This window comes from Equus przewalskii, chromosome 10 (genome assembly GCF_037783145.1).
Source record: "Equus przewalskii isolate Varuska chromosome 10, EquPr2, whole genome shotgun sequence".
In the NCBI taxonomy this organism is placed as follows: Eukaryota; Metazoa; Chordata; class Mammalia; order Perissodactyla; family Equidae; genus Equus; species Equus przewalskii.
In genome coordinates, this window is record NC_091840.1 from 54,130,778 (window position 1) to 54,153,108 (window position 22,331).

Genomic DNA, 22,331 nt, shown 5'->3' on the forward strand with positions numbered 1-22,331 from the left:
ATCTATAGAGATGGGAAGTGGATTAGTAGTTGCCTGGGGCTGGAGGCTGGGAATAAGAATTACCTAAGTAGGCATGTGGAATCTTATTGGCATCATGAAAATGTTCTAAAACTGGATTGTGGTCAAGATTGTACAATTCAGTAAATTTATTAAAAATTCTTGAATAGTATACTTAAAATGGATGAATTTTATGGTATGTCAATTAAACTTCAATACAGTTTTTTGAAAAAAGAAATTATAGGCCATGGAGTCTACACTGGATAGGAAAGAAGTGAAGAGAATAGAGAATGATAAGAAAAAACATAAACAAAAGCCCAGAGAGACCACAATACTGCAAATCCTGCATTTGTAGTGGCACCGATAGAGGCAAGGAATAGGCAGAGAAGGGATAAGTTGCTAAATTGCTAATAGAAGGTTTAGTCAGAAAGTGGGATGTTTCCATTTATGGTTTCAGGTATAGAAAAAGTTCCTAAGTAATGACAGGGTTGAGAGTGTGGCCATGGAATCAGGTGGCTGAAGTGGGAAAGAAATGAAGATTGCTAAGAATCTGGAGGACTATCCACATGGATGTTGATGTCACTCAGGCCAGTGGAGAGAAAGTCCATGAGCCAAGTGTCCAAGTGTTCGGTGGATGAACAGAGTGACCAAAGGAACAATAGATGACATTGATGTACAATAGTGGTGATACAGCCAGGGGAACTGTCTCAATGGAGCCACAAGAATGGGAAAGTAGTGGTTTGGAAATAGCAGCCATAAGGGAGCAGGATCACGATCCTACCTCCCCATCCTGAGATAGGTCAGATGGAGGAGAAGGAGCCCAGTTGAGAAAGCTACAGAGAAATAATGTCCTTGCAGAAGAGTTAAGGCCAGGAGTTGGGCTGGACAGTCAGTAAGTGGTTGCAGCTGCAAAGTTTTGTTTAGCATAAAATGGGACACTTTGGAAAGGAACGTTGGTAAGTGGAGTGAGATGAAAGGGAACACAGAGAACGACAGAGCATGAGGGAATAGAAGACTGGAGGGCCTTAAATCCTGGGCAGGAAGGGAGCCTCGCAGGAGATGAAGTATGGAGGATTTAGCTGCCTGCAAGCTTTCAGAGACATTGGTCCTGGCGGTCTTCTGATGGATGGTGGTGATGTGACAGGCCACCCAGGCTTCACAGAGGAGTCAGTGGCAGCTAGAATGGATGGGGATTCAGAAGGAACTGTGATCTTGGTGAGCAGGCTGGCAACTCGCAGCAAAGCTTCCAAGTGTTGATTTAATCAATAAGTAGCGAACTTGGAGTCGGTCCTAGCTCTGTAACTACCGAGTCCATGACCTTGAGCCCATCCTTCCATTGCTATCGGCCTCCATTTCTCCATTGTTATTATTTTGTGACTGATATACATGTGTACTTTTTTTTCTGGCAGAGACTTTGTTGAGGAGAAGTTAGGAAGCAAATACGTGGTGGGAAGAGCATTAGATTTTGCAACCTCATTCGAGGAATCAGGACCAGCCACTCCCATGTTTTTTATCCTGTCTCCAGGGGTGGACCCACTGAAGGATGTGGAAAATCAAGGTGAGAAAACTTCATCTCGCAGCCAAGGCTGCACCAACCCCAAGAAGTTTCACTCATTGTGTCTGTTGGTTTCTCTTTTTCTGACTCGAGGCTCATTGTACAATACTCTATATCTGCTAACCGTACGGAAGTCCGGGTCATTGCTGAACCAACACCAGGGGGCCATCACCAGAGAAAGGACCTCTCTGGGCTACATAAGGTAGAATCCACAGTAGCAGATTCTTGAGGAGTCCTTGTCCCGCCACCCACCCATCCCCCTTACTGGAACTGGAGCATACTTTTTGAAATGCAAATCCGATCCTTTCACAGCCTCCTCTTGCCCTCAGAATAAAGTCCAAGCGTCTTGTTGTGGCTTACAGGGAACTTTGTCATCCTGTCCCTCCCTATTTCTCCAGGCTGCTTTCCATTATTACTTTCCGATTGCTGCTGTCCCAAATCACCACAAACTTAAAGGCTTAAAATAACACAAATTTATTATCGTACACCAAAAACTACAAAACACTGTTAAAATAAATGAAAGAAATGAAAATGTTAAAAGAATGAAAGAAGATCTAAACAAATGGAAAGACATCCTATGTTCATGGCTCAGAAGGCTTAATATTGTTAAGACAATACTCCCTAGATTGATCTACATCTTTAATGCAACCCCTATTGAAATCCTAGCTACTTTCTTTTTTTAACAGAAATTTATAAACTTACCCTAAAACTTATATGGAAATGCAAGAGACCTATAGAAGCCCAAACAATCTGGAAAAGATCAATTTTGGTGGACTCACACTTCCTGATTTCATAAGTTAATACAAGGCTGTAGTAATCAAGACTGTTACTGGCGTACAAATAGACATATAGATCAATGGAATAGAATTGAGTCCAGAAACACTCTTACATTTATTGTCTATTGACCACAGTTCTGGAGGTCAGAAGTCATAAATGGGTCTCACTGCCTCCTTCTTTTCCTCATAAGGACGCCCTATGATTCTATTGGGCCCACTCAGATAATCCAGGATAATCTCCCCATCTCAAAGTCCTTAATTTAATCACGCTGCAGAGTCCCTTCTGCCATGTAAAGTCTCATATTCACAGGCTCTGAGGATTAGGACATGGGCGTCTTTGGGGGCTCATTATTCTGCTCACATTTCCCTTCTCCTCTCTTTTGCACTCTACATGGCAGCCATTCCTTTCTCCCCAATATGCTGCTTCCCCTCTCACATCTCCTTCACCAGGCTAGCCTCTACTCATCCTTCAGATACCCATTTCAGTGTCACCACCTCCAGGAAGACCTACCTGACTTCCAAGATGTGAGGGTCCCCTCCCACATGCTCCTAGGGCACCCTTCTTTATGTATATCCCGTTGCAATTGTCTAGTGACTATTGTGTCTTCCTATGTGAGTGAGAGAGCCTTGGGAATAGGTGTTCTTTTCACCATAGTATCCCCAGTTCCTAGCACTGTGTATTTCCTGTGATGGGTACTCAGTAAATATATATGTTAAATGAAAGAATGAGCAAATGGATGACTAATTAATCAAAACTATAAAACTAGCAAAACTACCACATTTTACAAAGTTAAATAAAGACCCAACAGGGTTTTATAGAGCCAGGACTTTATGGGTAAGAACCCAGACCAGGTAATACAAGTCCGTGAGCAATCTATTCATTATGTAATGAAAAGACTACATAGCATATGCCTGGTGTTTGTGGGTAGTTGAGATGAAGCTAATTTGGCCCTAAAGAATGGATAAGATCTGTATAAGGGAAAGAATTATCTTATTCGCTAACGTAGAGTGTATTTTTGTAGTTTTCTAAAAATTTCAAGTAATACTTGCGCATATTTTCTTAATATAGATAATAAAGAATTTAAAATGAAAAGCAACAGTTCCCAGCTCCAGCCTCCCCATACTCGGACCCACTGCTCAGACCCTGTGCTTTTGCCCATTTCTGAATTTAGTCCTCCTGTAGTTACTTCTCTACTTCCTGTTAATAATCTTATATCACTATTTCTGTATTTATCAATTATAGGTATCTATTTATTCCCTGATATGAAAAGTAAGAATTTAGCTCCAATAACTGCCCACAAAAACTCTCCTCTTTCTCTCAAGTTTTTAAGTGTTTTACTGAGGTATAATTGCCATACAATTCACCCAATTAAAATATACGATTGAATGTTTGTTAATATTTTCACAAGGTGATGCAACTGTCACAATCTAATCTTTGAAAATTTTGTCTACCTCAAAGAAAACACTCTATCTATTAGCAATCACTCCCTATTTCACCCCACCATCTCCCAGCCTAGTCATCACCAGTTTGCTTTATGTCTCTAAAGATATGCCTGTTCTTGAAATTACCTGTAAATGAAATCATACACCATGTGTTCCTTCGTGGCTGGCTTCTATCATTTAGCATAATGTTTTCAAGGTTCATCCATGTTGTGGCATATGTCAGAATTTCATTCCTCTTTATGGCTGGATAATAGTCCTTTATGGCTATACCACAATTCATTTATCTACTCATCAGTTCATGGACTTTGGGGCTCATTCCTCTTTTGGCTATTGAGAATAACACTGCTATGAACATCCATGTAAAAGTGGGCATGTCTTCAAGTCTCTTGAACATATATCTAGGAGTAAAATTTCTGGGTCAAATGGGAACTTTACGTTCAACTTTTTGAGAAATTGCCAAACTGTTTTCCAAAGTAGCTGCACCATTTTACACTCCCTCCTGCAATGTGTGAGGGTTCCTATTTCCATCTTTTCATTATAGCCACTATAATTGGTATGAAGTAGTAGCTCATTGTGGTTTGCGTTTGCATTTCCAAATGATTTTAATCATCTTTCATGTGCTTCTTGGCTATTCATGTATCTTCTTTGGAGAAATGTCTATTCAAACCCTTTGCTCATTTTTTTTTAAATTGAGTTGTCCTTTTATTGTTGAATTGTAAGAGTTCTTTATATATTCTGGATACAAGCTCCTTATCAGATATAAGATTTGCAAATACTTTATCCTACTCTGTGGGTTTTCTTTTCACTTTTCTAATGGTGTCCTTTGAAGCGCAAAAGTTATCAATTTTTTTGAAGTCCAGTTTATCTAATTCTTTCCTTTGATCACTTGTGCTTTGGTATTGCATCTAAAAAACCATTGTCAAATCAAGATCACAAAGATTTACTCTTCTATGCTTTCTTCCAAGACTTTTGTAATTTAACTATTACATTTAGGTCTATGATCCTTTTTTTTTTTTTTTTTTTTTTGAGGAAGATTAGCCCTGAGCTAACATCTGCTGCCAATCCTCCTCTTTTTGCTGAGGAAGACTGGCCCTGAGCAAACATCTGTGCCCATCTTCCTTTGCTTTATATGTAGGACACCTACCACAGCATGGTTTGCCAAGCAGTGCCATGTCCGCAACAGGGATCAGAACCGGCAAACCACGGGCCGCCAAAGCATAACGTGCGCACTTAACCGCTGTGCCACCAGGCTGGCCCCTATGATCCATTTTGAGTTAATTTTTGTGTATGGAGTAAGGAAGGGGACCAACTTCCTCCTTTAGTATGTGGATATCCAGTTTTCTCTGCATCTCATGCATTTGTTAGAAAGACTATTCTTTCCTGATTAAATTGCCGTGGTACCCTTGTTGGAAATCAATTGACCATAAATGTAAGAGTTTATTTCTGGACTCTTTAATTCTATTCCATTGATCTATATGTCTATTTGTATGCCAGTAACAGTCTTGATTACTATAGCTTTGTATTAACTCCTGAGATCAGGAAGTGTGAGTCCATCAAATTTCATCTTTTTCAAGATTATTTGGGCTACTATAGGTCTCTTGCATTTCCCTATAAATTTTAGGATAAGATTGTCAATTTCTGTTAAAAAGAAAAGTAGCTAGGATTTCAATAGGAATTGCATTGAAGATGTAGATCAATCTAGGGAGTATTGTCTTAACAATATTAAGTCTTCCGATCCATGAACATAGAATGTCTTTCCATTTGTTTAGATCGTCTTTCATTTCTTTTAACAGTGGTTTGTGGTTTTTGATGTACAAGTCTTGCATTTCTTTAGTTACATTTATTCCTACATATTTTTTTTTTTTTATTCCATTGTAAATGGAATTATTTTAATTTCATTTTTGGAATGTTCATTGCTAGTGATTTTTGTATATTGATCTTCTATCCTGCAACCTTGCTGAGCTTGTTTATTAGTTTTCCTAGTTTTTTAGTGAATTCCTTAGGATTTTATGAATACAAGATCATGTTATCTATGAATAGAGATAGTTTTACTTCTTCCTTTCCAATCTGGATGCCTTTTTATTTCTTTTTCTCGCCTAATTGCCCTGGCTAAAATTTCCAACACAATATTAAATAGAAGTGGCAAGTTTGAACATCCTTGTCTTCTTCCTGATCTTAGGGGAAAACCATTCGGTCTTCACCATTAAGTATGATATTAGCTGTGGGTTTTTTGTAGATTGCCCTTTATTAGATTAAGGAAGTTGCCTTCTATTCCTAGTTTGTTGAATTTTTTCCTTATATCATGATAATGTGTTGGATTTTGTCAAATTCTTTTTCTGCATCCATTGAGATGATAATATTGTTTTGTCCTTTATTCTATTAATATGGTGCATTACATTAATTGATTTTTGGAAGTTAAGCCAACCTTGCATTCCTGGGATCCCACTTGGTCCTGGTGTATAACCCTTTTTATATGTTGCTGGATTAAATTTGCTAATATTTTTTTGAGGATTTTTACTTTTATTTTCACAAGGGATACTGACCTGTTGTTTTCTTTCCTTGTGATGTCCTTGTCTGGCTTGGGTATCAGGATAATACTAGTAATCTATACATCAGAATGAGTTTGGAAGTGTTCTTTTCTCTTCTATTTTTTGGAAGATTTTATGAAGAATTAGTATTAGTTCTTCATGAATGTTTTGTGGAATTCAGGAGTGAAGCCACCTAGGCCTGAGCTGTTGTTAGTGGGAAGTTTTTAAATTACTGGTTCACTTGCTTCACTTACTATAGGTCTATTCAGATTTTTTATTTTTCCTTGAGTCAGTTTTGGTAATTTGTTTCTTTCTAGAAGTTTGTCCATTTCATCTAAATTTTCTAATTTGTTGCAAATACCTCCCAAATTTTGATATCTATATTAAAATGTTTAGCTCCTCTGTTGACTTTGTTAACTTAAATATTGTTACTAAAACTCAATTTTTTATTCCATGAATTTTAGATAATTTCTCTTGACTTTCCTCTATGTAAGCTGAGGCTTCTGTTTTCTAACTTGTATCAGCTATGCTTTTATTTTTACACAGTCAAGGATAAATATATATTTATTCTACTCTGTTACCATTATTAATTTTATTAATGCCTAGTCTATGAGCTAATTATAATATTTGAAAACCAATAAACAGCATTTACATCATAATTAATATATACATATTATTCACTACAGAGGCAAAAAATGTGCTAGGATTACATTTCCTTCTTTATGGTTCCAATGCCATAATCTTCAGGGGTCTCTCAAAGGTAAATGTTCTCAGGATAAAGATTCAAATGTCAGTTTGCTTCATATTTAGATGATAGTTTTCTTAGATAGTTTTTAGTTTTTCTGGAGTTTCTAAATGCTTTTTTTTGTTCTTGGGAGAAGAAACAAATGCCTCCTTTGCTGTCATCACTAATATCTCACACTTCTTATTCATTCTATACATTGAATGGAATCCACTTTACTCTTTTTGAAAATGCTTTACCTAGAGCCCACTTACATTCTGTTCTGAAATAGATAAATTACACTTTAACCTTCTAGGAAATTATCATCCTGGGACTTATTTTCTTTATATTCTGGCTTAGTTCTACTATGTTTGTATCTCATGTCTTTTATTTTGAATTTTTACCCTAGTTTTGCTGGCATAACTCATCAGAAAAGAATCACAGGACATAAAATTTCTGAGTCCTTGGGTGTCTAAAAAGGCTTCAATTTTACCCATTTGATAGTTTTGCTAGGTCCAAAATGATTTTTACTTGGAATGTGTCCACATTGCTCAATTGTCTTCTATATATTAGTTTTGTTCATGAGAGGGCATGTGCCAGTAGGATGCTATTCTCTCCTTGTTTCTTTATTGGTGACATATTTTTAACCCTGGAAACTTTAGGATCATCTCTCTACTTTGTATTCTGAAGTTTCATGAGCTGTGTGTGTTAGGTGTGGGTCTTTTTCATTCATCTGTTCAGCACTCAGCATGCCACTTCAAGTGGAAGAGTCGTACCTTTCTTTATCTCCGGAAATGTTGCTCTATTATTTTTAGTAAATGACACCACCATTCACCAAGTTGCTCATGCCAGAAACCTGGGAAGCAATTGCCCTAGACGCCTCCTCCACCACCAACCATCTTTAGTCCTATTGGTTCTACTTCCTAAGTATGTTTCAAATCAGTCTGTTTCTATCTTCCTTGTTGCCTCCCTACTGTAGTCTGAGTCCCGTGACTCATCCACACTCTTTCCCTGCCTGCAGTCTTTTGCCACTCTGCAGCCAGAGTCATCTTGCTAAATCTCATGTCACTCTCCTATTTAAAACTCTCTAGCGGCTTCCCATTGTTCCTAAGATAAGGTCCAATAACGTTAACATGGTCTATGTGGCCTGCTTGGCCCGGCCTTTCTGTCCAGCCCTGGATCTTACCTTCCCCCAAGCTCACTCTCCTCCAGCCACACAGCCCTTTTAGGATCCTCAGTCACAGCATGGGCCTTCCTGACCCAAGGCATTTTCACAAGCGGTTACTTGTATCTGAAATTCTTCTCCCCAACTCTTCAACAATCCGATGCCTACTCATCCTGCAGTTATCAACCTCTCCTGACCTCTCCTCACAAGCCAGTTGGTTCCCCATATACGTATATTTGCTTCAGAGCATTTAGTACAATTCTACTTAAATCCTTCTTTTATAATTTTAACTTATGTTTGCCTACCTGCTTGTCACTAAGATCCTTAAGGTCAGGAACCATGTTATCTTGCTCATCATTTTCTTACCACTGCCTAATAGCCTAACTGGCACAGAGGAGTGCTCAGTAAATATTTGTGGAATGAATTAACAAACAAATGATGAATGAGTATCATCGGAATTGTCATTGCTAAGTTATTGTTGACTTTCACTCTTTTACAGAGTTCTACATTCCTTCTGTCTCCTGGAAGTTTTATTCCTTTCATTTTGACAAATCTAGTTTCCTCATTTTTATTCAATATTTTCTTTTTTGGAAGCTTTTATATACCCTGTTTATGAGCAATTTCCTACTGTTCTTTACCAATTGACCTCTGACTATTGCATCATGTAGTTTGAAGTTTTCTGTCATTTCGGGCAAGCTTGACCCCTCCCTGACCCATATTGGTTATTTGTCTCTGAATACATTCTCTCAGCCCTGCCCTTGGCTTAATCTTATCGCATATTTCCTTACCAGAGGCAATATTGCTGTTCATCAGCTAGAGATTACTTAGGCACCTGTGCCTCTTTCTCTCTCTCTTCCTCCTTCCCTGCCTTCTTGATGGTTTGATTTATTTTCTAATTCACCCATTTAGAACATATACTCTGGTGACATCCATGTTTTCTGCATCTTGGATCTAATAGTTGGCCTGATGGCTCCTATTCTCAAGTTTGGAATTCGCATGACGGACTCAAACACTTCCCCCTATTTCCCCTAGCCCCAGCTTATTAGGTAAACTAACTATCTCTGTGTTTGGGCAGAGTCTCTATATCAGACAGTTCACTGTTTTACTCCATTTAGACTCTACAAAGCTTGGTATCCTTTCCCATCTTTGAGTATGTGATTTATGTTCTTAAGAGTTGTGTTCTTAACTCCTTCATTTCTCTATCCCTTTGTTTCGTCATGGCAGTTCTTAATATTGGGTAGGGTTTTAAAACTCTGAAAGTCAAAAGAAAGATTTGTTCCCTTGTCCTCATTCCACTACCACAACCCTCAAATGCATGAACCTACAGACAAGCAAAATTCTGTAGATGATTTTGGGAGTTCTCTAAGCCCCTTAAGCTCATCCACTGACCCTTAATTAGGAATCTATGCTTTTCTGGCACTTTTGTGTCTCTTAGTCTCCCCCAGGATTTTCCTTCCTCAACAACTTTGAAGAAGCAGGAGGGGGTGGGAGAGGAGGAGGAAGAGAAGTAAGAAGAAATTCCGTCCACTTTTCTTGGCCTCTGTTTTAACATGAAACCTACCACCACCTACCCACACTGCTTTCCTTTTTGCCTTTCCAGATGAATCCCTTAACAACGCTTTAATTTTACCCTCCTCCTCTCTCTTTTTCTCATCACCTTCTTCCTGAATGAGCCATGCTTCCTTATTTGTACATTTATTTTTGCTTTTGCTTCATCTAAAAGCAATCAGCTATTGTTTCCAATCATCCATTATACCTTCCTCCTGGGGTTACTGCGATGATAAAAATGAAACCTCAGATGTGAGGAGGCTCTGAAACATTAAAAGTACGGTAGCGCTGTACAGCATTATAATGATGACGATGATTCGTTTGTGCTTTGAGGCAGCTCAGTTTGCTCCTTCCTTTGCATCCTTTTGTCACATTCTTTCAAAGCATAGCTTCGTCTTTGGCCCTCCCAGCAAAGGACCTCCACTTTCTGCCCTTACGCAGGCATCTCCTCTGGTCTTTCTTTCACTTGACTCTAGCATGATCTTGCTTGGTCTCAATCCTCCTTTGTCCAGTGAGCTGGCTTTGACGAAATGAATTCTGTTATTTCCATTTTGTGATCAGAAAGAAGCTGTATGTCCCACCTCTGCGTTCCACTGCCTCCTTTTTCTCTTTCCAGGTGCCGTCAGAACTACGAGCTTAGATTTTTGTAGGCCTGCTACCAGGTGTGTTCAAAGAAGCAGTTTTCAGTTCAGTGTCTTTGCAGCCAGATTATCAACACTTGGCTTAGAGTCTCTTTTTAATTGTTCCTGGCCCCATTCTTTTTCTTTAAGAGTCAGTTGAAAGTTGGCTAGGTTGGAGCAAGGGCAATCTTCAAGATTGCCTCAGCTTCAAGATTGGCTGAGTATTATGTCTTGTCTTGAGAGAGACTCATTTGTTCATGTGCCAGGGAATGGAATGACTAGAGAGATAAAGGTTGAGGATAGAGAAGAGATGGGATTTAGAGAAGAGATGAGGGATGGGCAGCAGGAGGGCACCTCTTCCATTGAAATGGAGATGTGCGGGGATAGACACATAATAGGGGTGCACAGAGATGCAGATAAAATGACAGCGAATTGAAGGAGTTTCCACCCGATGGCATATGTTTTCTCAGGAAACTAGAGAGTGAAGCAAACTGCTGAGCATAAGAAGGGTCGGGTTCATTAGGAAGTTTGAAGGAAGAAGGGAATGGGCAATGTAGCCAACTTCTGGACACATGGAAAGATTACCAAACAGCATTGAAGCTGAGAATCATAAACTTGTGGTGGCTCCAATTCACCAAATGTATTATTTTTCTCTTCTATTAACGCTTAGATTTGTCCAAGACTGAAGATTTATAAAAATTGGGTGATGCAGAAATAGCATGGTCAATGGAGTTGAGGATTTTGTAAGATCATGGCTCAAATTAAGGATTATTGGGTTTATATTAAAATAAGAGAAATAAAAGTGAAGATTAGAAAAAATAGAAGAGCTAATGGACTGGACATTTGACGAAAGTAGAATAGGTGAGGAGCGAGTAAGACAGCAATCAATATAGACAGTAGGAAGTGATAGTCATGGGTAGATATGAATGAGTAACATTTCAGACATGGGGCTGATCTCAGTGATAATGAAGTCCTGGGTGCAGCCATTGGAAATGGGTAACAGAAATGGCATAGAGTTAAATCCTTTGAAGATGAGGGAGCATGAGGCTAGATGTTGGCTGCATCATCCATAGTGACATTAAAATTTACCAGGATAATGATGAGACAGGAAGTATGCAAGATTTTAAACCAAGTTCCAAAGCCCCTAAGAAAAGTTAATCTCACTGGGAAGTTGGTACAAGGCAGACCACCTAAAAGTTAGTAGACAATATAGCCAGATGGCATGTGTTTTTAAAAGAGAAAGAGTTTTACATGAGAGTGGAGAATAAATAGCTTGCAAGTAGCAAGAGAAGGCCAGAAAAATGTTCCCCTTTCTCCCAGCCCCGTGGGTATGTGGAACTAGGGAGAGGGCCACAGAAGTTGCATTGTCCTCAGAGAAGCTGGAGGTTGAAGAAGCATGCTATGAGGATGTTAAAGGCGCATAGATGTTACTATGGCCCATGGTCCAGATGACACACCAGATGGAGAGTTAGAGGGAAGATCAGAAAGGGAAAATGAGTTAAAGGCAGTAGGGCGGAGGGACGGAAGCCATAGCACAAACAGTATAAGGATGAAAACCCAAGAGAACATAGCTGGCTGGAGAGGCTTGCTGATGACCCAGGAAGGCATCTTGAGAGCCTCAGCTGCAAATGGAAGGACTCTGCAAGGTTGCCTCAGCACATCACAAGGCTAAAAGGAGGTGCAGTCATCTTTGGCTGAGTGTTCAGTCTGTGCGAATCCCATCAATTTTTCTGCTTCTCAACATCTCCAAGATCCATTTCTTTCTCCTCAGCCTTGTCGTCATGCCTCAAGCCTAGATTAATGCAAACTGATCTAGCTTCTCTGTGCGGGGCTAGACTTTGCCCCCAACAGTCCCTCGAGTCTGTAGATTTCAAACTAGTCTTCATTAAGCCCTTCTTTTCCCATATCCTTCTCTTGCTAATAAAAAAAAAAAAATAGGTTCTTTTGTGAGCAGCAATGTCACCGATGATATCTAAAAATCTCAGCACCTTTGTCCTGGTATTTTCTCCAGAATAAGTTGTCTATATCTCTGGTTCTAAAACTGACATCAAATCTATTGCCAGCTAGGATTTATTGTTTAATAAGGGTATTTCTTGGGTTCATCTCAGTTGAATCTGTAATAACTATTCCTCGCTACAAAAAGTCAGCATCTTGCTTTGTCTTATCCAGTTGAAAGAGAGTTTATACTTTTTTTAGTGTTTAAAAGAAATATCCAATGTCGACAGGTTTTTTAAAATTTTCTTGCACAAGTCTCAAATCGCATCTTCAATTTTAGTTCCCCTGAAAGTCAATTTTTAAGTACAGGTTTTTATTCTTTTTCTGTTTTTCAATTTCTTCTGTTTTCTCTTGTGTACTTCACCTTCCTGGAAAGATTGCCCATTGATTCCTTCACAGTATAATACATTTTTATAATCCCTTCATCTAAAGAATATTAGGCAATTTCTCTAAACTTTATTGTATTGCACTAATAGCTGATGTCCAAGCAGAAGTGGTTCTCCAGGGGCCAGCCCCGTGGCCGAGTGGTTGAGTTTGCGTGTTTCGCTGTGGCAGCCCAGGGTTTAGCCGGTTTGGATCCTGGGCGCGGACATGGCACTGCTCGTCTGGCCATGCTGAGGCGGCGCCCCACATGCCACAACTAGAAGGACCCATAATTAAGAATATACAACGATGTACCAGGGGGCTTTGGGGAGAAAAAGGAAAAATTTAAAAATCTTTAAAAAAAAAGAAAAAAAGGAAGTGGTTCTGTATATTAAGGTCATTTCTGTGTGTGGTTTTTCTTGGGCTTGGAGAACAACTCCTGAGCAGTGGCCTTGCTCCAGTGATGTGATCGTGAGATTTATGTTGGTGTAGCTGTTCCGTTACTCCATGCCCAACACCAGCATCATCCAACAGACATTATCGAGATACGTCCCACAGCACACTCACACCCATGCGCCCAAGCCCCTTCTTGTCTTGCCTCTTGCCTCTCTTCATTCTAATTCATGCAAAATGATGAGATAAAATGTTTCTATGTGTTGGGAATAACAGGGAAGGAGGTTACTATGGAGTAAAGCACAGGAAGCTAAAGCTGCCTGAATCCTGCCCCTACTGGCCATGCCTCCCAGTAAAGTTCCAGGGAAAATAGCAATTCAGAGGACGGAGCAAGTCAGAAGGGGCCACAGCCACGTGCTTGCTCCGCTTTGAGCCTTTTCACATCTGCGCTGTCTCAAGTGGCGGACCAATGCCGGGCCTTCAAATGGGAGCTGTACCGAAGAGCAGCAGCACCTCTACCCCTTCCTGGGGATTAAGTGAGGAGCGAGGGGTGAAGCACCTTGGGTCTAGACAAGTGCTTCCGTTTATTTGGGGACAGAAAGCTGGAAAATGTCGCACACTGCCTGCCCCCCACCGCGCTGTGAGGGAAAAGCGTCAGTGTGAGAGGCTTGGGGTCTGGGTTCAGGCATGCCTGTGTTTGAGGAGCGATATGGAAGTGTGCATTTCCCTCTGAACGTCAAACAACACAGATCATTAGACACAGGAGATAATAATGACAACTCCATACTCCTTTTAGGTAAAAAACTTGGGTACACCTTCAACAATCGGAACTTTCACAACGTGTCTCTGGGGCAAGGACAGGAGGTAGTGGCTGAGGCCGCGCTGGACCTAGCTGCCAAGAAAGGTCACTGGGTTATTTTGCAGGTATGTCTCTTCTGCCCTGATCGGGTCACCCTTGATCCCATACCTGTCTGGACCTCAATCACATTTCTGGACTCCCGCGTCCTCTCTTCCTCTCTCTCCTGCCTTTCCCTTCACACTCCTGTCCCTTCACTTCCTAATCTACTCTCCATTTCTCCTGCCTCGTATGTTCTCATCCTCACCCCACCCCCAACAGCTCTTCTTCTCCCCGCTCCTCACAAGCTCCTGCCACTCTCTAGTTTCAATGGCTCTACTTACAAAAGGAAGGCAAGTCCTAGCTTGATGCACGCTCAGGAAGTTGCCATTCAGTTGAAGTCCATGGCGGCTGGATTTTTTCAGCTTCTGTTCTCTTCCCATGCATTTCACAGAACCTTCCTCTCCTGTACTTTCTTATTGTGTTATGCATTGTATGCTCTTCCTTACATGTGTGACTAGAATGTGACGTGTATAACTAGAACTTAACCTCTTCATGGAGAGCTCATGTTGGTGGTTGGAAATCCAGAACACCTACTGCTGGTAATTTCACTGAACGCTTACAGGACGTAGAGGCTATCCCTCTTCTGTCATGGTCTGTTCTCCGATTCCTGTTTTATGTAACTTGCATGGATGCTGAGGTGGTGGCAGAACCAGTGGCTTACTCCTCTTTTCTCCTATAACACCCTACAACCACCTCTACTAGAGCGTCCGTGGCTGTGTTGAAGTGATTTATTATATGACTGTGCCCGTCACCACATTCCTTAGGGAAAGAGATGTTCCCTATTTACCTTTCAGCACCCCGTACGCTACCTTGAATGTAGTAGACACTCAACAAAATCTGTTGGGTGGAAGAATCAACGAAGGCATCAATGAAAGAAAAAACAAATGAAAAGAACAGCCACTCCCATCCGGTCCCAGCTTTGATTATCAAGACCTTCCTCTGTCCCCTGGCCACTCGCTGAACCACCTCTTGCTGCTGGGTCTTCACCCTTAATTATCCTATTATTTATTCAGAGCCTAGCAGCTGAGGAAGCTGCTGTTCTCTGGGACCTTTTTTCCAGAAACAGTGGGAATCTCAGGAGAAAAGATGATGACAGCTGGGATTTGTGCTTCCTCCCATGATGATCCACTTATTGCTGGGAAAGTGTGACCTCCCCAACTGTCTCAGGCTCATTTGCCCAAGAGACTGCCTTCTGGGCACTAGCTCCTTAGGGAACCCAGCCACCCAGACAATGAACGAGGGTGCTTCCTCCCCCAGCACCTACCAGCTGTTCAGGACCCCCACGTCTTGTGCTGCTGTGATTTCTGAGAGCTCTCCAGATTAAACTCAGAATTGGAACTCCTGCAGAAGTAGCAGTTACTCAGTGGTGGGTCACTGGCACTGCCTGGCTGGCAGAACCCTGGTTCTCCAGGCAACCCCTAAATTCTCCACTCCGGTGGAGTGACTATAAATGAATTCTTTAATTGAGCAAATTTTCATTACATCAACCACTACTAACTCTTACAGAGCGTTTTACAGTTTACAAAGCCCTTTCAAATGTGATACCTTCAGTTGTTTGCAGCAGCTCTGTGAAACAAGTATGGCAAATATCATTGTTGTTTCTCATCCCATAGAGGAGAAAGCAGCATTTGGAGACCTGCTTGCTCGGGCCCAGTTACTGCACTCTGTGCCGATCTGTGTGTTTAAGGCTCTGTGAGCAGGCTTCCTAAAATATTTATGGAGGAGCTTTTATCTATCCATCATAACGAAACATTGCAATGAAGCAAAGTGACTATTTTTATTAAAGTGAAAGGTGCATTCCACAAAGTAGTGCTAAGACGTAAATGTAGGTTTAGATAGACACACAGACAGATAGGAATCCCATGGCGGGAGGAGAAGGGCTCAAAGACCCACACAGAGGAGCTTGGGCTTGGAGTAAGGAGCCTTCCCACTGTGTGAGCAGCCATGTCTCAGTGTGTTTTAGGAAGATAAATTTGGCATCAATTAGCGGAATAGTTTGAAGAGGGGAAGAGAGGAAGGAAAGCTAGCTGCAATGAGTCTAAATCAGTGCTTTTCAAATTTCAGTGTGCATGCAAATCACTAGAGGATCTTCTTAAAGTGCACTGATTTTGTACGTCTGGGTGGGGTCCAAGAGTCTGCGTGCCTCACCAGCTCCCAGGTCATGCCAACATTGCTGGTCCAAGGGCCCCACGTTTTAGTATCAACAGTTAAGATAAGCCAGGTGTCAGAGAAGGGGATCTGGAGTTGGAATGTCACCATGTAGGGTGTGGCCCCCAGACCAGCAGCATCAGCATCACTGGGGAACTTGTTAGCAATGCAGACTCTCGGGCCCCATCCTAGACCTGGTGAATCGAACCCTCTGGAGTGGAGCCCAAGGACCTTTGTTTTAACAAGCGCTGCATGGGATTCCAATGTGTAGTCAAGTTTGAGAACATGGCGCTAGAGAGACTTAAGATATCAAGGGATAGGATTCAATTATAGGATACTAGGAAGTCCCCATTACTGGGCATCCCAAGATTCATGCTATGATGTGATTTATTTGAAGCTAAGACCAGGTCCCTGCTCTAGATGGCTTCCTGATAACTGTTTATGCTAACAGAACTGAGCATATGCCTGCATTGGCGGGGGGGTCCTTCCTTCCCACCAGAACATTCACCTGGTGGCCAAGTGGCTCAGCACCCTGGAGAAGAAGCTGGAGGAACACAGCGAGAACAGCCACCCAGAGTTCAGGGTCTTCATCAGTGCAGAGCCTGCGGCCTCCCCTGAGAGCCACATCATCCCCCAGGGCATCCTGGAGAACTCCATTAAGATCACCAATGAGCCTCCCACGGGCATGCATGCCAACCTGCACAAGGCCCTGGACAACTTCTCTCAGGTACAGCCCAGGGAGGGAAGATGAGCACCCCACCTTACAAAGAGCTGATTCAAGCCAGATGGGAGAAGAACCTGCAGTTGGGGGTGGAGTGGGGTGTCACTTGCGCTTTGGAGCAATGCCCAGCCAGTGCCCACTGAGTACAGCTCTCAGCTCTCAATTCCCAGATACACTTGGGGAATCTAAGTTTAGGGCAAGAGTTTCTTTGGCAAGAGTTATGGGGGAACTTTCTGCAAGTCTATATGCTAACTAAATATTCCAAGATGGAGAAGGACATGTTGCTATGAATCTCATTGATATGATATACTGGTCACACACTTATTGGCCACACAAACTATCTTCAAGCAGGGGGATGATGCCCTTGTTTAGATGATAACAGTTGACATCTGCATGCATCTTGAATATCAAGGATTCAAATAATCCAGGCATCAGATAGTGGGGATCTGGACTGGGAATGTAACCATGTCTTAGACTCTTCCATTGTGGCCCCCAGACCAGCAGCAGCAGCATCACCTGAGAACCTGTTAGAAATGCAAATTCTCAGGTCCCACCCTAGACTTCCTGAGTCCGAAACTTGGGGTTGGGGGTGGAGGGGGCGGCCCAGGAATCTGTGTTCTAGCAAATCTTCTAGGGGATTCTATTGTGCAGTCAACTCTGAGAACACTATGCTACAATGAGATTAAGAATATCAAGGCATAAGTTTCAAATGCAGGCTCCTACATTACTGGAATTCCAAGACTTGTATTGTGGAAGGCCAACTTCATACATAAAGTAGCACTTGCAAAGTCTGAAGCTCGAGCCTCTTTAATCTTCTCAGGAAGACGTCCCTCCTCATTGCTTCCTCCCTGGGGCCTTCCACTTTCCTGGGAAGGGGAATACACACAGATGTGAACAGCAGAAGAGTGGAGTCCTTAAAATCCATCTGCCACACTGGGCCTTGGCGGAATCCAAGGGGAGGGTTCTGGGATCTGTCCTCTCTGACGCCATCTTATAAGAACACCAGTGGGTCTCTAGCTTTACAGAACCCATGCTAAAACTCACCACGGTCCCAGCTGGGTCATCTAGGTAACTCGAAGTAGCCCGTCCAACAGCACAACGTTCCAGCTAACATGACATAAGCCACCAGGACCAGCGGCCCTTTGGGGCCTGGTTTAACTTAAAATCAGATGAAGACCACCTGGCACTCAGTCTCAAGCTTTTACTGAGTGCTTGAGCCCCTTCATAATGTAGGAATCAAGCAGTCCAGCTTGGAGAGGGAAGCAGCCACAAAGATTGGAAAAGCAAACTTACCCAGTCTCCTTCTTTTTCACTCACCTTCCCAAACCAACTCCAAAACCCACGTGTAATCTGGAACGGAGAGTAGGGGGACATTACCAGGAGATTCAGGATATTTTAGTTTGCCGTTTTTGTTAAGAAATACCTGCCAGGGCCAGCCCAGTGGTGTAATGGTTAAGTTCACGTGCTCTGCTTCAGCAGCCCGGGTTTCACAGGTTTGGATCCTGGGTATGGACCTGCGCACTGCTTATCAAGCCATGCTGTGGCAGGCATCGCACATACAAAATAAAGGAAGATGGCACAGATTTAGCTCAGGGCCAATCTTCCTCAAAAAAAAAAAAAAAAAAGAATTACCTGCCCATTGCAACATGGGGCAGAAGGTAGAGGGCAGTCTCATCCAAGGGCATCTCTTTTTCTTTCTTTTTCTTTTTTTTCCTAAATAGGCCTTGACTAAACTCATAGGTATTCTGTACCAGAGGTCAAAACTTCTAAATTTTCTAGACTTTATATACCACCTAGGGAAAATACACATTCTTAACTTTGATTCTATACAGGAGGGGGTAGCTGGTTCCAGGCAAAGACATTTCTGCCCTAAAAAGGCATTGGGTTGCACAACAATGTAAATGCACGTAATGCCACTGAACTGTGTACTTAAAAATGGTTGTCTGTAAATTTTGTGTTATGTACATTTTGCCACAATTTTTTTAATAACTGGAAATCTGTACCTTTTGATACCTTTCACCCATTTTGCCAACCCCTGGCCCCCCGCCTCTAGCAACCACCAATCTGTTCTCTGTATCTAGGAGCTTGATTTTTTGTTTTGTTTTGTGTTTTAGATTCCACATGTAAGTGAGATCACATTTGTGTTTGTCTGGCTTATTTCACTTGGCATAATACCTTCAACCTCCACTCATGTTGTCACAAATGGCAAGATTTCCTTCTCTTTTAAGGCCGGGTAATATTCCATTGTATGTATATACCACATCTTCTTTACTCATTCATCCGTCAGTGGACACTTAGGTGGTTTCCATATCTTGGCTGTTGTAAATAATGCTGCAATGAACACGGGGTGCAGACGTCTTTTCAAGTTAGTATTTTTGTTTTCTTAAGATAAATACCCAGAAGTAAAATTACTGGACCATATGGTAGTTCTATTTTTAATTTCTTGAGGAACCTCCATACTGGTTTCCATAATGGTTGCACCAGTTTACGTTCCTGCCATCAGTGTGCGAGGGTTCCCTTTTCTCCACAGCCTCGCCAATACTTGATTTTTCTTGTCTTTTTGATAATGGCCATTCCAACAGGTGTGAAGTGATATCTCATTGTGGTTTTGATTTGCGTTTCCCTGATGGTCAGTGATGTTGAGCATCTTTTCATGTACCTGTTAGCCATCTATACCACAATTTTTTTTAAATGAAAAGTTGAAAACTAGGGCATTGGAATGCAGTTTGCTAGCTCTGTTGAAGGATGCAGGGACAGACCATTTCGAGCTCTTCTGCCTTGAGGGTCTTGGGCAGAGCCAGGGAGGAGGGCAGCAGATGCCTCACATGCTATGTCTCCTGATCATTAACAGCACAATATTATGCCTCAAGAGGAGTGTTATCACCCGTAGCCATACTGGGCTTCATCTTCTCAGCCTCCCTATGGGCTCTTGTTCTTGGGCTTATCCCCCTGCAAGCCGGATGTCCAGGCTGGGTTATCATCAGGCAACTGGGACGTATATCCCAAGAGATACTGGCTTTTCCTGGTTATTCTGTCCCTTCCACAGTTGGTGTTTTAGCCATTTATAGCCATCTTCAGTAATTCACTCTGAGAAAGAGAGATAGATTTATGAGTATATTTATTGTTCACAGGAGTTTTAATTGTTCCATTCTGCGTTTACGAGCGCCCTGGAGCAGGGTGCTGGTTAATACCCCCTATTATTCACTCTCTTTCTTTGGAGCCCAATTTTAACCATTTAAGGCACTAATTACAGCACTGAGCTCTTTTTGTCCCTGCTTCCCTGATAGCGGTGCTCTCTGGGGATGGTTATTTTATTCTGACTTTTGCTTGAGTGTGCCACTGTCAACCAGTTTCAGCATTTTAATGTGTGACTTCCTGTCTTTGTGCTTACAGGCATTTTTCAGCAGGACCCAATTTTTTCAAATGTGTCAAAAGTAACAAAGGAAGCATCCTACACATCAGTAGAGAACAGCTGTGTCCAGAAAGCTGCTATTAACTTCTTGCTTGCATGGGGCAGTGACTTTGTCCCCTGCACCACCTCTGACCTTTCACATCTAAACCTTTGTGGCAAACATGGTACCCAACAAAGACACCAGAGTGACCCCCACATATCCAGAGAGAGATAGAGACTGTGTCACGGGTTCTCCCTGGAAAAATAAAGCCTATCAGAAGCTTCATCTGGCCTGCCTCCTCTGCAGCTCCTGCCCATGTGAGCAAGGTCTAAGGACCAGTTCTTAGAAGAAATGCCAGCACTGAACCCAATCCAATTTGCCTGAGCTGTGACAGTGCCTCTCTTGGGCTCCATCTGCAACATCTTACTCCTTCCTGAGCAGAGAAGGTCTCACTCAGAGAAAATTGTTTTTAACTCCAAAAATTCCAGGGGTTCTTGTCCTACCATCTCTTCAAAGTTCAGGCTTTCCCTTCCCCGCCATCGCCACCATCCTCCTTAAAATCGGCCAAGCACAATGGCATTGCCTTTCTCTGGACTATCTCTTGCTTCTCTTTTCTTCTGTCTGTCCCTCCCTTCATCCCCACTTCATGAGCCTCGTCTTTCCCTGCCTTGTGCTCTGCAGCCAGGCCCCGTCGGTGCTCCTGTTTCTGCAGTGCACGTTGATCCCCCTGCTCAGGCTGAGTGGAGCAGTCGGGATGGCGAGGGCACGGAGCTCCTCTGGGCTCTGCGGCTCTGACTGCCCTCGTCTCCCTCCTTTCAGCAGCTCTCCCAGCAGACGAGCCGCGGTTCCTCGGTCTCACAGGCAGTCATTACACCTGTTAAGTTTCCATGACGGGCAAGAAAAGTATGACAGGAAGGGAAGAAATCAGAGATGATGCTGTGGGAGTCCCCACCCACACCCCAGCACAAAGGGACATCAGTATGACAAACATGACAGTCCTGTGGCCCACTACCCTGTTTTCTATTAGCTATGCTTGAGAACTTAATTAGGACTTCCATATGTGCAAACTTTAACCATAAACCAAACCCCATTATAACCTGAATCAAAACCTCACCTCAGATTCTAAACTAAACCCAACCCCTCTGCAAGGTCCCTGCAGACCCTCAGCCCACAGCCATCCACGGTGCCGTCTATAGTCCCACTGCAGCTCAAACCCTAACCAGGACATTCAGTAACTTTCCAACCCAACCGCCCGCCGCCCTAACCCACCCGCGGGCCTGCCCTGCATAACGGCAGCTCTGTGCTAACACTGAAGGCCACACTTTCCTTTCAGGACACCCTGGAGATGTGCTCCCGAGAGACAGAGTTCAAGAGCATCCTCTTTGCTCTTTGTTACTTTCACGCGGTGGTGGCAGAAAGACGAAAGTTTGGGCCGCAGGGATGGAATCGTCCCTACCCCTTCAACACTGGGGACCTCACCATCTCTGTGAACGTGCTGTACAACTTCCTGGAGGCCAATGCAAAGGTACAGGCCCCGGCCAGCGCGGGGTGGGTCGGGAGGGCCACCTCTGACAGGGATGATGCAGCATCTGCACTCGGAAGGAGGGTGCTCACCGGGGAAGGTCTATGCCCTCCCCAGGTGCAGTGAGGAAGTGCAAGTTTAACCAAGCAGCCAACCCCAGGACCAGGGTGAGGCCAAGAAGAGTGCTATGGAGAGGTTGGAGCCAAGAAGGCTTAGAAAATCAAAGTAGTGCCTCAAGCCTGGTGTGGGTCAGTCCCATGAATGTTTGTCCCAGGGCCCACTGGACCACCCCTGTGCACTCACAGCATTGCAGGGGGCTGTGGATTGGCAGGGAGAGACCCCACACTCACCTGATACAAGTTGCCAATTAAATTAGCCAAGGACACAGAACTTCTCTCAGGACACCCAGCTCCTCACATAGGTGGGGTCTTGCTAAAGTTGAGGAAGTCAAATTTTTCTACACCTCATCTCCTTCCTTCTCTGTCTGATATCTCCAGGTCAAGGAAAACTGACACTAGCGATCCATGCCCTTCCATGTAAGGGCAT

At 42.8% G+C, this 22,331-nt stretch overlaps 1 protein-coding gene across 12 annotated transcripts in view; it reads left to right on the forward strand.

Moving 5' to 3' along the window:
* DNAH9 (dynein axonemal heavy chain 9) overlaps positions 1–22,331 on the forward strand; it is a 313,704-nt gene that overhangs the window by 261,140 nt on the left and 30,233 nt on the right. For 7 of the 12 annotated variants that reach the window (XR_011523198.1, XR_011523197.1, XR_011523199.1 and 4 more), the window contains 4 exons: positions 1,407–1,555; positions 13,901–14,028; positions 16,650–16,877; positions 21,597–21,788. Coding sequence is in view for 8 of the 12 variants with exons in the window: in XM_070561093.1 (XP_070417194.1) it covers positions 1,407–1,555; positions 13,901–14,028; positions 16,650–16,877; positions 21,597–21,788 (697 nt within the window). In the remaining 4 variants the exon portion in view is untranslated. Of the gene's footprint in view, positions 1–1,406; positions 1,556–1,645; positions 1,803–13,900; positions 14,029–16,649; positions 16,878–21,596; positions 21,789–22,331 lie in introns of those variants that run through there. The other 5 variants (XR_011523200.1, XM_070561098.1, XM_070561094.1 and 2 more) reach the window with 4 other exon arrangements.